General features: G+C 38.3%; 1 protein-coding gene across 1 annotated transcript in view; it reads right to left on the reverse strand.

The window, feature by feature from the left end:
* PLCE1 (phospholipase C epsilon 1) overlaps positions 1-12,345 on the reverse strand; it is a 339,193-nt gene that overhangs the window by 219,904 nt on the left and 106,944 nt on the right. The window contains exon 3 of the mRNA XM_020964068.2: positions 6,264-6,552. Coding sequence (XP_020819727.1) covers positions 6,264-6,552 — 289 coding nt within the window. The remainder of the gene's footprint in view (positions 1-6,263; positions 6,553-12,345) is intronic.

Here is a 12,345-nt window from a genome sequence, read left to right on the forward strand (position 1 = left end):
GCAGATTCCTCCCTGTGCTACACCTTTCTCCACATCCCTGGTCTCATTTACTCTCTGCCTTCACCAGTCTCTCCCACAGAGAGCAGGACCAAAAGGAAAGAACTTGGGCTATTTCTTCTTTACTCCCTCCTTTCCTACCCCACTTACAAAGAGTAGTGGCCAGCCCCTTTAGAACTGTTACCACCCATTAAGTGGTAATGGTTTTGCTTATTGATGATATTGTATTAAAATCTGGGTTCCTCTAATGCTTTTTACTGAACTTCTTTAACATTTCTATTTAAAACAACACAATTTTGCAGCTGATTCTACACTAGTATGTATTACTGTATGTTTCATCTCCCTAACAAAATTAGGAACTCTTTAAAAGCAGAGACCTTAACTCATATTTTAAAAATATCCTTCTGTAGCTCCTATCATAGCCCTAGGTATACATTAAATTTTAACTTGCAATATAAAACCACCAACAAAGCCACACATATAGTTATCCAACCAGCGTTGAAGCAACCTCAGTCTCAAAAAGCAAGCTTAACATCCTTCCACTGAGCAAACATGATGGAAAATAGGTGAAATGAAGATACTCCAGAAGTTCCCATTCAACAAGCTGAAGTTGGGTGATAAGGCTCAAGGGCAAAAGAAACTCTTTAAGGGCATAGTGAAAAACAGCTGCAAAACATGATATAGTGAGGACTGCTGGGAACCATAACAGCAAACAGATCAGGCTGTCATACTTATACTTAGGAATAATGTAGCTGGATTTGCAAAAAGTTTCAGAAATATTTAAGAGGCAATATTATAAAGAAGGACAAATTTGAGAAATATGTCTGCAGCTGCAAAGATAAAATTTCAAAGCTACTGAATAGGGAATTATTTTCTGTTATAGATCAGTCTCCATTCTTGCCCCACGAAACTCCTTCCCACATCATCAACCAACAAAATATTAAGCGCCTGTTACATGTCTGGCATAGCGCCAGGTCTGGGGGATATAAACAGGGGCATGACCTGACCTGACACGACATTCATCAAGTTCAGTCCTTTGGTGACATCTGACTGAAGTAAGGACTATAAGAGGCGTTCCAATGTCCTCTACCACATAAGGAGGAAGATTTTGTCTTTTCTTTCCAAGAAATTGAGACAAATGCAATGTCTATTCCACGCCCATTTGAAAAGATAATTAAGTCTAGGTCATTTGAGGTCAGCAAACTATCCAGGTCATTTGAGGACAGTTAGCAGATTGGCCAGGCAATCCTGGTTTACAGCTCTCATTATATCATCTTTTCCCCTCAAACCTACCCCTTTTCTGAACTTTCATGTTACTGTCAGGGCATTATCATTCTCACCTCATTTTCACTCACTCCACATATCCAACCAATTGCCCAACCTTGTCATTTCTTTTTCCACAACATCCATTAGCTATATCCCCCATTCTCTTTATTCACACAGCTCTCTACTGATTCTAGGAACAAGTATTAAAAACTCTGGTTCAGCACTGAAAGCTCTTTTTTAATTTAAAAAAATTAAAGCACAGAGGCTTTTTTATTCTTTTTTCTTTCTAGTTTCAAATTCTCTCTTCCACTCGCTCCCTATTCTAAGGAGAAGGCAAGAAAAACAAAACCTATTACAAATATGTAAAGTCATGTAAAACAATTTCTGCATTAGCCACATCCCCCTCCCTCCACCACAAAAAAAGAAAAAAAAATAAACAAGAAAAAGCAAAAAATGCTTCAATCTTCACTCTGAGTTGATTAGCTCTGTATCTGGAGGTGGATAGCATGTTTCATCATGAGTTCCTTAGAACTGTGGTGGTTCATTGAATTGAACAGTTACTATGTCTTTTAAAATTGCTATCTTTACAATATTGTTGTCACTGTGTAGATTATTCTCCTGGTTCTGCACACATCACTTGCATCAGTTTTTTTCCCCAGGTTTTTATGAAACCAGCCCCTTTATCATTTCTTATAGCATAACAGTATTCCTTTACATTCACATACAATGTGGACAGCCATTCCTCAATTGACCGGCATCCCTTCAGTTTCCATTTCCTCATCAATACAAAAAGCACTGCAGTAAATATTTTTGGACATGTGGGTCCTCTTCCTTCTTCTTTGATCTCCTTGGGGTACAGCTCTAGTAGTGGTATTGCTGGGTCAGAGGGTATGCACAGTTTTATAATCTTTTGGGCAAATAGTTTCATATTGCTTTCTAGAATGGCATTTAAAACTCTTTGCAACCTGGCTCTGACCTACCTTTCTGAATTTATTATATATTACCCCTTTCCTTCACTCTGTGATCTAGCCAACACAACTATCTAAACATTAGTAGGAAATTTAGGTATGATACCATCTAGTAAGCAGAATCACAGAAAGATGAATGAATTTATATTGGCATCTTTCTGCTGAGTTGAAATAAAAGAAAATTCACTTTTGTTCATTATTTTTAATACATTAATGAGAATTTAAAAATATTATTTATTTCATCTTTATGTTGTCCTTTGAAAATTTCCATTTGTCATATATCCTTTGTAACATATACAATAGTATAGGAGCATATGCATATGATTTATAAATAAACACAAATATATTGTATTGCAATAAATACAATATAAATATACAAATAAATACAAATATATCATTTATGCAAATATAATGTATCAAATATGTTGAAGAGGCACATTTTTTACTATTTGGATGTGTAATCTTAAAAAAATTTGGAGACCACTAGGGGAGAGAAAAAATTAGGACTGCTTGGTTGAAGTGATGGTCCATTTGAGATTAGATAACAAAAATTTCAGTGGACCCAGTCAGTACTATTGCGTGATTTTCACCAGCACAATTCAATAGCATATGAGTAGGAACAAAGGAGCCAGAGAGTGGGAGTAATACAGGGCTAGGGTTTGGCAAGCCATAAGCAGAAATAGGATATGGTATCTGAAAGAAGAGGAAAATGTAACACTGAACTCGTTATCTATATGGCCAAGACTGGGAAGGAAGAAAAAAAGTAAGCCAGAGGAGGGGTTATGCCATGAAAGAGTATTAAGAGGTGAAAGGACTGGAGGTTAAGGTGGGGAGGAAGGTTCATCTACACACAGAATAACTTAATTAAAATGTATTAAATTAATAGTAAAGGGAATATTATTTCCATTGTTTGTAGTCTGCTTACTTATTATTGAAGAAGTCTAAGGCTCCCTACTTTATCAATTTATAAGTCTAAAATTTTATGTATAAAAGATTAGCAGGAGTAGAATTCCCTGGAGCTGGGTTCACTCTAACACAATGATCTACCAGCTGAACACTGACTTCTGGCTCTTTGTTAGGACTGCTGAACCACATAGCTGAAGGAAAGGAACCTAGACCCAAAAAGCCAAACACTTAACTTTTGTTGTCTTTTCGGCTGCAATTTTCTACCTGAGGAATTTCAGAAGCTAGCCGATGTTAATGATGAGGGGCTGAAAAGTGGTGCAGCTATATAACAGGGTTAGGCAATAGCATGCCAAGAGCAACCTAATGAGAGGCTACTAGCTTTTACCTATGCTTATGTCTAATGTTATCATCAAAGACAAGAGGGGTTTGGGGTAGGAGGTGTTGCTATAATACTTCAGGAACAAAACACAAGTTTATCTTCTCTCTAAGTGAAATTGCTTCACATGCTGTAAGACAACCACAGTGTCCCTGCTAAGTCTTTTAGCCTCTTGTCTAAATATTCCCATTCCTTCAACTGATTTTCATCTGGCATGAACTTGAGTCTGTTTACAGTCTTAGTTACTCTTCTCCTCTGAATGGTCGTTAGCTATTAATGTCCTTCCCAAAAATACACACTGGATGCGGTCTCCCCACGGCAGAACGTACCAAGACTGTCAAATCCCAACTCCCATAGAGGACACTCCGCCTCTCTCAGAACAACCCGAGTGTGAGTTAGGTTTCTTGGCTGCCGTGCTGACTCATATTAAACTTGTAGTTTATAAAGCCTCCAGCTCTTTTTATATGAATCAATGTCTAACCATGACTCTCTTGTACTTGTGAAGGTAATTTTTTGAACATTATTCTAAGATTTTATATTTATCTTTATTCATTATATCAAACTGGACCAATGTTCTGGTCTGCCAATATCTTTTTGTTAGTTTGTTTGTTTTGTTGTTGTTGTTGTTGTTGTTGTTTTAAAGGCAACTGGGGTTAAGTGACTTGCCCAGGGTCACACAGCTAGTAGGTGTCAAGTGTTCGGTCTGAGGCTGATTTGAACTTAGGTATTCCTGACTTCAGGGCCGGTGCTCTATCCACTGCGCCACCTAGCTGCCCCTACCAATATCTTTGTGAATCTTAATGCTATTACGCCTGATGATGTTAGGCATTCCTCCCATCTTTGTGTCATGGGCAAATTTGATAAGCATGGCATCTACGGTTGTTTTAAATCACTAATAAAAATGTCCAATAGCACAGGGCCAAAGCCAGATACATGGACACTCTATAGGAGACCTCCCTTCAAGTTAGAACCATCAGTGACTAATCTTGGGTCTAGTCATTTAATCAGTTCTTGGTCCACCTAACTATACTACTGTCTAACTTTCATCTCTCTATCTTTTTTTACAAGAACAGAAATAAAGCTATGTAACATTCAGAGTGATTAAAACTGGTGTTCATTATATTTATCTTCTTTGCTTGTATGCAATCATGTAAAGGTATACATTAACCACCTCTGTACCACTGCTTGTAGACTTTTACAATATGGTAATTTACAAAGCCCAGATCTGTCCAAAGTACAAAATTATATCTTTGAGAATTTGTAAATTGTCTTTGCATTTTACCTGCCTATATTCCCCATACTTTAGAGAGCTGGCCTAACAAGATACTGCTGATGACTTCTTGCTTCCCCTTGGGTCATCATCAGCTCTTACATGTTTACATACAACACAGAAAATAAAAAGACTCCATTCTCCAAGCAAACAGGATTAGGAAGGAGACCTAATACATTATAGGTAGGCTCTGCTTGTGTTAGAATTCCAGGAGCCTTGCTGCCTGCCTCTCCAGGGACAGAAAAGTTCTTGCGCCTTCTATTTCCCCTCCCAGATCCCTAGTTCTCACCAGACACCAGACACCACCCTCCAATCCATGCCTAAGATAATCCAGAGCTTAGATCCACAGAGGGCATATTACTCTCTTCTCAACAGTCAGAGTTTGGGGCAATTTGCCCCCCAAGATCCTCTGCACTTACCATCTGGCTGACCATTTTGCCCTCTGGACCCCTAAGCACTGCCATTTGATATGACAGTGTACTCTAAGGACTACTTGGTCTTTCCCTCCTACATGTGTTATCACCCTTAGCTACAATGTGAGCTCCTTGAGATCAGGGACTGAAGGTCTTCTTTTCCTATCAACAATGCTTAACACAGAGCTTGACAACTTATAAAAACTTAATAAAGGCTTTTCCATTACATTGCCAAGGGAAATGTCTAGGTGTTACAAAAGTCCACTTCAAAACTTTCAGCCGTGGAAATCAACCAAATGGATTGTGACAGCAGCATTGCAACATACTGGGCATTAATTCTTTGATGTTCTCCTGCATCTAATCTAGTCTGATTCATGGCAATTAGGCAGGCAGGGAACCTTGTTTTTCCACTGATTCTCATTTTTATGTGAGAAAACTGCATCTTAAAATGGAAAATATCGATTTATAGATGTAACATTAATGTTATATTTAAACTTACTGGAATATATTTTACATAGGATCACAATCACAGGGTACTTAGACCAGAGCTAGAAATTACCTGAGGGCATCTAATCTAATGTCCTCATTTTGTAGATGAGGAAGCTGAGGCTCAAGGAGTAGAGCAGCACGGCCCTGGGCTGCAGAGCTGGGAGCTCAAACTGGGGACCCATGTTCCAGGCTCCATAATGTTTCTACTTCATAAAGGGAATGATAGCAGTACTCAAATCAGCAAGTGGCCACCAGCCTAATTGCATTATGACTACAGTAATACTTTATAAAGAAACGCTCTACATGGAACTTTCCTCATAGCTTGATGTTTTGCACGTAATCAGTTTTTATTTGTTTACTAAGGATAGCTTCTTCAATTTTCACCACAATTCTAAGATACCTTGTTCACTAGGAAATTATACTTTAAAGAATATTAAACTCTTTTGATTATAGTCTCCAAATTAACTACCTTGACAAACTTCTAAATATCAACAACACTATCTAGCATCGATCAATAGGAGCTTATAACATTTTAATACTAAAAATGTTTAAGTTGAAAACAAAATTTCAGACATTACCTTTCAACATTATTCTTCCTACTGATCCTCCAAAAGTATTTAAAAGGCCACTTCTTGCACCCAAAGATGTAGTTGCCTCTAATAAAGAACCTGTGATGTACTGAGAAATTGAAGTCCTTTGAAAAGTGGCTCGGTATTCACATGAAGTGTCTCGAACACATTGTTTCAAGCGTGGGCCAATATTAATATGTCCATGGATTGTGTCTAAGGCTAGAGCCTTCCCGAAGAAATGGAGAAACGATCCAAGAGTGCCTTCTGTTTCTTCTCCCCTTCTCACTGTGTTGTTGATCTGTGAATAATTCAAATACAGGAAGTATTCATCTACTTTCTTAGAAAAGCAAATTATGTTGTTGACATAATGCCAAGATGACTTATTAAGAAAAATGTCCAATAATTCTAAGAGCAAACACTTATGAACACAGCAGTCATGCATTAACATTCTACAGATGCTATTTATTTGGAAAAGTTTTATGCAATTATATGACATGGCATTCAAATAACTGTGCTATCAAACTATATTTATAAGATATATTAAGAAAGATACATTGATTTCAACTTTTATTGTCTCCTCAATATGGCATATCCAACATGCCCTTCTGGATAAAAAGAGAAAATATTCTCTTCTCTTCCCCTTTCAATTTTTCTGGAATGGTCAGATTCAAACCAATTTGTTGCCATATAATGTTTCTGCCTCTTAATGGTCAAGAGGGATCCTTTTTTTGGTCAGAGGATAACACAGAGTTGGAAGGGACATCAGAGGCCATCTAGTCTAATCCACGCATTTCACAGATGAGGAAACCGAAGTCAACTTGCCCAAGATCCCACTGGTAATAATAAAAAAGGCTAGATCTTCTGACTCTAAATGAAGTACTCTTTCAAAATCAGCAAGTAAATACATGAGCTATAAGGATGAAGGACAAGCAGAGTGCTCTGTACTACTCTTACTTCTGTCATTGCTATGACTATCCTACCAGTTACAAGTCCTTTCTTTTCTATTTTCACAGGTAACATCTATCAAGTTTTTTGAAGTCATAAAGGGGTCCTCATGTTTCTACAGCAGAAGACAGAAAGAACCCACTCTCAGAAGACAGAGAGAATCCATGGTGGATCATCATCATCATCAGCTCCTCAAGGTCCAACACATCATTCATCTCATGAAGGAAGTGAGGGAGCGACAGAAAAATAGAGGAATGTAAACAGGGAATTCATGTGCAGTGAGACTGTTATAGTAGCTGTGAAGGCCTGGCAAGAACTATGAAACATTAGAAAACTGGGTTCAGAAAATACCACTGAGTAGGCTAATACCCTAGGCCAGTACAATTGAACTATTTTTAAAAGTCAAAGAAATGGACGGGGTGGCAGAGGAATGCAGGCTAATCCTACTCAAAATCATTGAGATTATCTGTTTGCCAAAAATAATAGTGTAGTGAGTAGTGCTGCTTCATGTTATGGCACCAAGAGAAAAAAAAACAGAATAAATCAGAAATATCAATATTCCACATGCTGGAAATGTTTTGGTGCAGACAGTGCTGACCACTAAAATAGGCAAACCAAAAACACACATTAAATGGACCAAGGGGGTCAATACTTTCATTATGTGTCAGTACTATATCACAATAAAACTGGAAACTGACCTCATCAGTTATAAAGAAGGGCTTTACACTGCTTTTTGTTAACTAATATGCTCAACTCCACATGATACAACAATGTACTGCCAAGCAGTGCACAAAGAACAACCTCATTTCTAAACCTAGAGTAGACAAATTAAAACATGAAATCGATTTTCACCTCACTTTTAATGAAAATTCTAGAAACTATGCCTAATAACAGGTCAGGTAAAAAAATACAGCATTAATATTTCAAATTGTCTTTTAAAAAGATATGGGCATACTTAGACTAGAATTTGGAAAAATATTTTTTAAAATTTAGGTTATTAATTCAAGTAGTAGATCAATTGTAACAAAGAGTTATTATCAGTTATAACACATTCTTCTACAGTATCTGACAAAGTATAAGACAATTTCCAATAAAGTCACTTCATAGTTAGTAAGTCAGAAGAAGCTTGAATGTGATGTCTCAGTAACAGAGGCTCAACCCCATGAAGGCACCGCACTATGAGTAGGGCTCCCAAAACCAAATCACATACTTTTTCATCTAGAAGGGCAGTGGCAGCTATCACTCCTAGGCAAGAGGGAGTCTCTGTAGCCATAGAATCTAACTGAATGGAGTAATAAACTACAGGGTGAAAAGAAGGTCCAAAAGATTGAGTAAGGACACCTGAAGCCACCCCTTGAGATTTATGAGCAAAAAGAGAAAAGGGCTTACTATATAATCTGGAAATCTATATGGTCATAAAATCTCAACACAAATACCTTAAGCAAGAAACAGAATGCTTGCACAAATGATATAAGAATGACAGAAAAGTTATATCAAAGGAGATGACTGAAACTCCAGCTTCCCTATAAAACTGGAAAGTGATAGGAAATGGAAGGGCAGGAAGTAAACATGAAAGGAGTTTGTCTTTGATGGGAAGGGTTACTTCTTTATCAGAGACTGTAGTAAAAGAAGAGAGATGTCAAAGGGCTTTGAATTGCAGAGCAGAAGAGAAGAGGAAATCAAAGTGAATGGCTGAGCTGGAGCAGGTTACATGACAAGATGGAGGGCTGGACATTTTCTGTGATTCCCCACAACCTTTTAAACCTCTCCAAAACATAAATTATGCACAAAAGATAAGGCAACTCCAGCTGCCTCCATTATCTAGGACACACAGAATCCAAAAGAAAGTTTAAAACAAAATGAACCCACATCCACCCTGACCCCACTCAGCACTCCTTTCCCCACTGTATACCAGGCTACTGGTGGCAACACTACACTAGCTGAGCCAAGGACCCAACACAAGGAGGGGCCCCTCACCATGGTCCTCCCTTACTTTCTCCAATACCATGGAGATCTAGACTTCAGGCTACAGAAGCCTGCTAGGCCCACAGCCACAGCGGCAGCATTCTACGCTACAAAAGATCTCTGTAGAAGAGCAGATAAACTGAGGAAAGGGACAGGCCACATGTCTGAGCTTGAACCAAAACCCAAACGACAGAAATCACCCTGGCTTCAGCAGCACCTATATAGCAAAGTAATGAACTGAAGAACCAGATCACTGAGGAACAGACAGAATAAGACAGTACAGTGTGTGTGAGGGGCTATGCAGCACTCCACCAAGCTTGAGGAAAGAGCCTCGCATCTGGCTGGGGCCACCTCTGTTCCCTTCACCTCTACAGTGACTTGGGGCACAAAAAGAGGAAACCCAAGACTGGTGAACTGGGAATTTCCCAGTGGGAGAGGAGGCTGGGATGCTTTCCGTTCCAGGCCCTCTGGGAAACCACCATCATGTGGGAGGCAGTCAAAAAGGGAGCAATAAGGGAAAATGAAGGGGAAAAAAGATAGAAATTACTAAAGATTTCAGAAAAAAGAAAATTCAAAGATTTCAAAAATAAGCAAATAAATCAACAGGGAAAACATTAACAGCAGAAGGAAATGTGGCCTCCAGATCTAATAAACTAATTCAGGAATCTATATACAAACATTCCAAAACGAAGGCAAATGATCTATAATTTGATGAGACAGAGGACCTTGTGAACTTGAGAAGAACATGGAACCACAATGTGTTGGTTCCATGTTCCTGAGTGACTTAAAAGAGAAATGGGTATTACAAGAACAGAACTTATGGCCTGCACAGCAAAGACAATGGGTAGAATAGAAAAATTAATCTGCAGTGTCAAGTCCTACCAAAGAAACACAAGAGAGAACAAAGTGAACGGCCTCTATTTTTTTTATAGTAAAATATGAGATAGGAACCTCTACTGAGCAGACAGGGGAGAAATGGTGTGGGAGCTTGAAAAGAGGAAAAAAGGGTTTGGGATATCTGATGTGTGAGAAACTGCGGCTAGAGGAACAATCAGGGAAGAATATAAGGATTGTTTTGCTACAGTAGTGAGTGGCTAGTTTAGATGACATAACAAACAAATTTGTTGTAGACACTGTAACATAATTTACCTCTATGTATACATTTACAAAGCAGAGTTTATTTCTGTAGTATCTAAAACATATTACTAGTTATAATTTTTTGAAGATTCCCCTTTTTCCCATCTCCTCCAATCTTCTCTTATCAACTGCCTTCACTATCATCTTATCTGCTACCTCCACTTGTATCTCAACTTCAATCTCTGCCTATCTGCTGCTCTACAAATATACCAAAAGTCTGCAACAATTCTTAAAAAACTCTCATTTGATTGTACCATCTCTGTTAAGTAGGGTCATATATCTCTTCTCCCCTTCTCAGCTAAACTCTTTGAAAAAGTCTTCTAAACTTGGTGCCTCACTACTTCTCCTCTTACTCTCTCCTAAACTGTCTACTGTCTTACTTCCAACCTCATCATTCAACTGAAACTTTTTTTCTCATTTCTTCATACTTCTTGACCTTTGAAGCATTTGACATTACTGATTACCTCTGCTGGATGTTCTCTCCTTTCTATGTTTTCATAAACCTGTCTTATCTTGGTCCTCATCCCATCCAACTGATTATTTCTTCTCAAGGTGCTTTGTTATACCCCCCAAAACTCTGTCCTAGGTCCCCTTATCTTTTCTCTCTCTATTCTCCTACTTTGTGATCTCACTGGCTACCATAGGTTCAATGATAATTTCTATGCAGACGACTCTTAGATGTATGTATCTAACAACCTTGTCCCTCTCCGGAGCTCTAATCCTACTTTACCAACCACCACTATTGGACATTTCTAACTACACGTCCCTTTCCTATGCATCTCAAACTGAAAGTGTCTAAAATAGAAATTATTATCTCTCTCTCTATACAAACCCACTCTTCCATATTTCCCTGTCTCTGTCAAGGGCACCACTTCTATAATTCGCCTCACTCTAAACACAATACTTCTCTTAAAGCAACCTAAAATGGCAGTTTTTTTGCCTGATGTCTCACATTGTTGATTCATATATAAGCATGCAGTCCAGTAAAACCATGAGGTCATTTTTCTTCGCAAGTTTCCTCCTACTTCTTCCCACACATCTTTTTTTTAAAAATCCTTCCCACACACCTTTTTTTAAAAAATCCTTATGTGTCCCCATCCAGGTAAGAATATGGTTCAATTCTTCTTTTCTCCTCCAACCTCTTAACAAGTGGCATTCTTTGCAGTGACCTGTCCTGAGATTTATTTACTTTGTCCTCTTAGTTTCTACACTGATTTAAGCTATCCTAAATTATATTTTTCCATTCATGGGCTCTAAACAGAAAAATGAACAGTGGAACTCATAATGACAGAAGGAAAAATAGGGAATAACTGAAATTATCGAGCAGAGGGGTGGCGATATGGGCAGACTTGAATTTTAGGAAAATCACTTTGGCAGTTGAGTGGAGGATGGATTAGAGTGGGAAAAGACTTGAGGCAAAAAGACCAATTAGCAGACTACTGCAACAGTCCAGGCATGAGAAAGTCTAAAAAAGGAGAATTAGGAAGCAAAAATGGAAAAATGATAAACACAGTATCTGTGGCTTATAGAGAAAATATCAATCAAGTTTAGCCCTTATAAATCTTGTGAGGACATTTTACTCCTCCTGGTAGGCCCTTTTGTACCTAGCCCCACCGTTAGCTATGTTGGCCTTGTCTAAGTCCATGTTTCTTCCTCCCAGACCCAACTCCCTGGCAACTTCCTGAGCAATTGCTAGTTTTCTAATTGCAGAGAAACTTTGAAATATCCAAGAGCTTATGTCCTTCCACATTGTCCCTATGCACCTTCAGACCCTTTCCCAAACGTGCTCAGCAATGGTTCAACAGCATAGAAACTTCATGGCATCAACAGTTTAGAAACACATTATCCCCTCACTTTATCCTTCCTATCCCTTTCCTCACATATATAAATTCCTAGATCCAGATCAGTCTTTAAGGTTGTTTCCTTATCTGTAAAAAGGAAATAGATGTGAATGGTGGAACATATGATCCCTAACGTCCCTTTTACCTCTAACGTAGTATGATTCTATGAAGTTTGCAAAAGGACCATGAAAAACAGGCTCAAT

Source organism: Phascolarctos cinereus, unplaced genomic scaffold (assembly GCF_003287225.1).
Source record: "Phascolarctos cinereus isolate Bilbo 61053 unplaced genomic scaffold, phaCin_HiC Scaffold_3;HRSCAF=262, whole genome shotgun sequence".
Classification (NCBI taxonomy): domain Eukaryota; kingdom Metazoa; phylum Chordata; class Mammalia; order Diprotodontia; family Phascolarctidae; genus Phascolarctos; species Phascolarctos cinereus.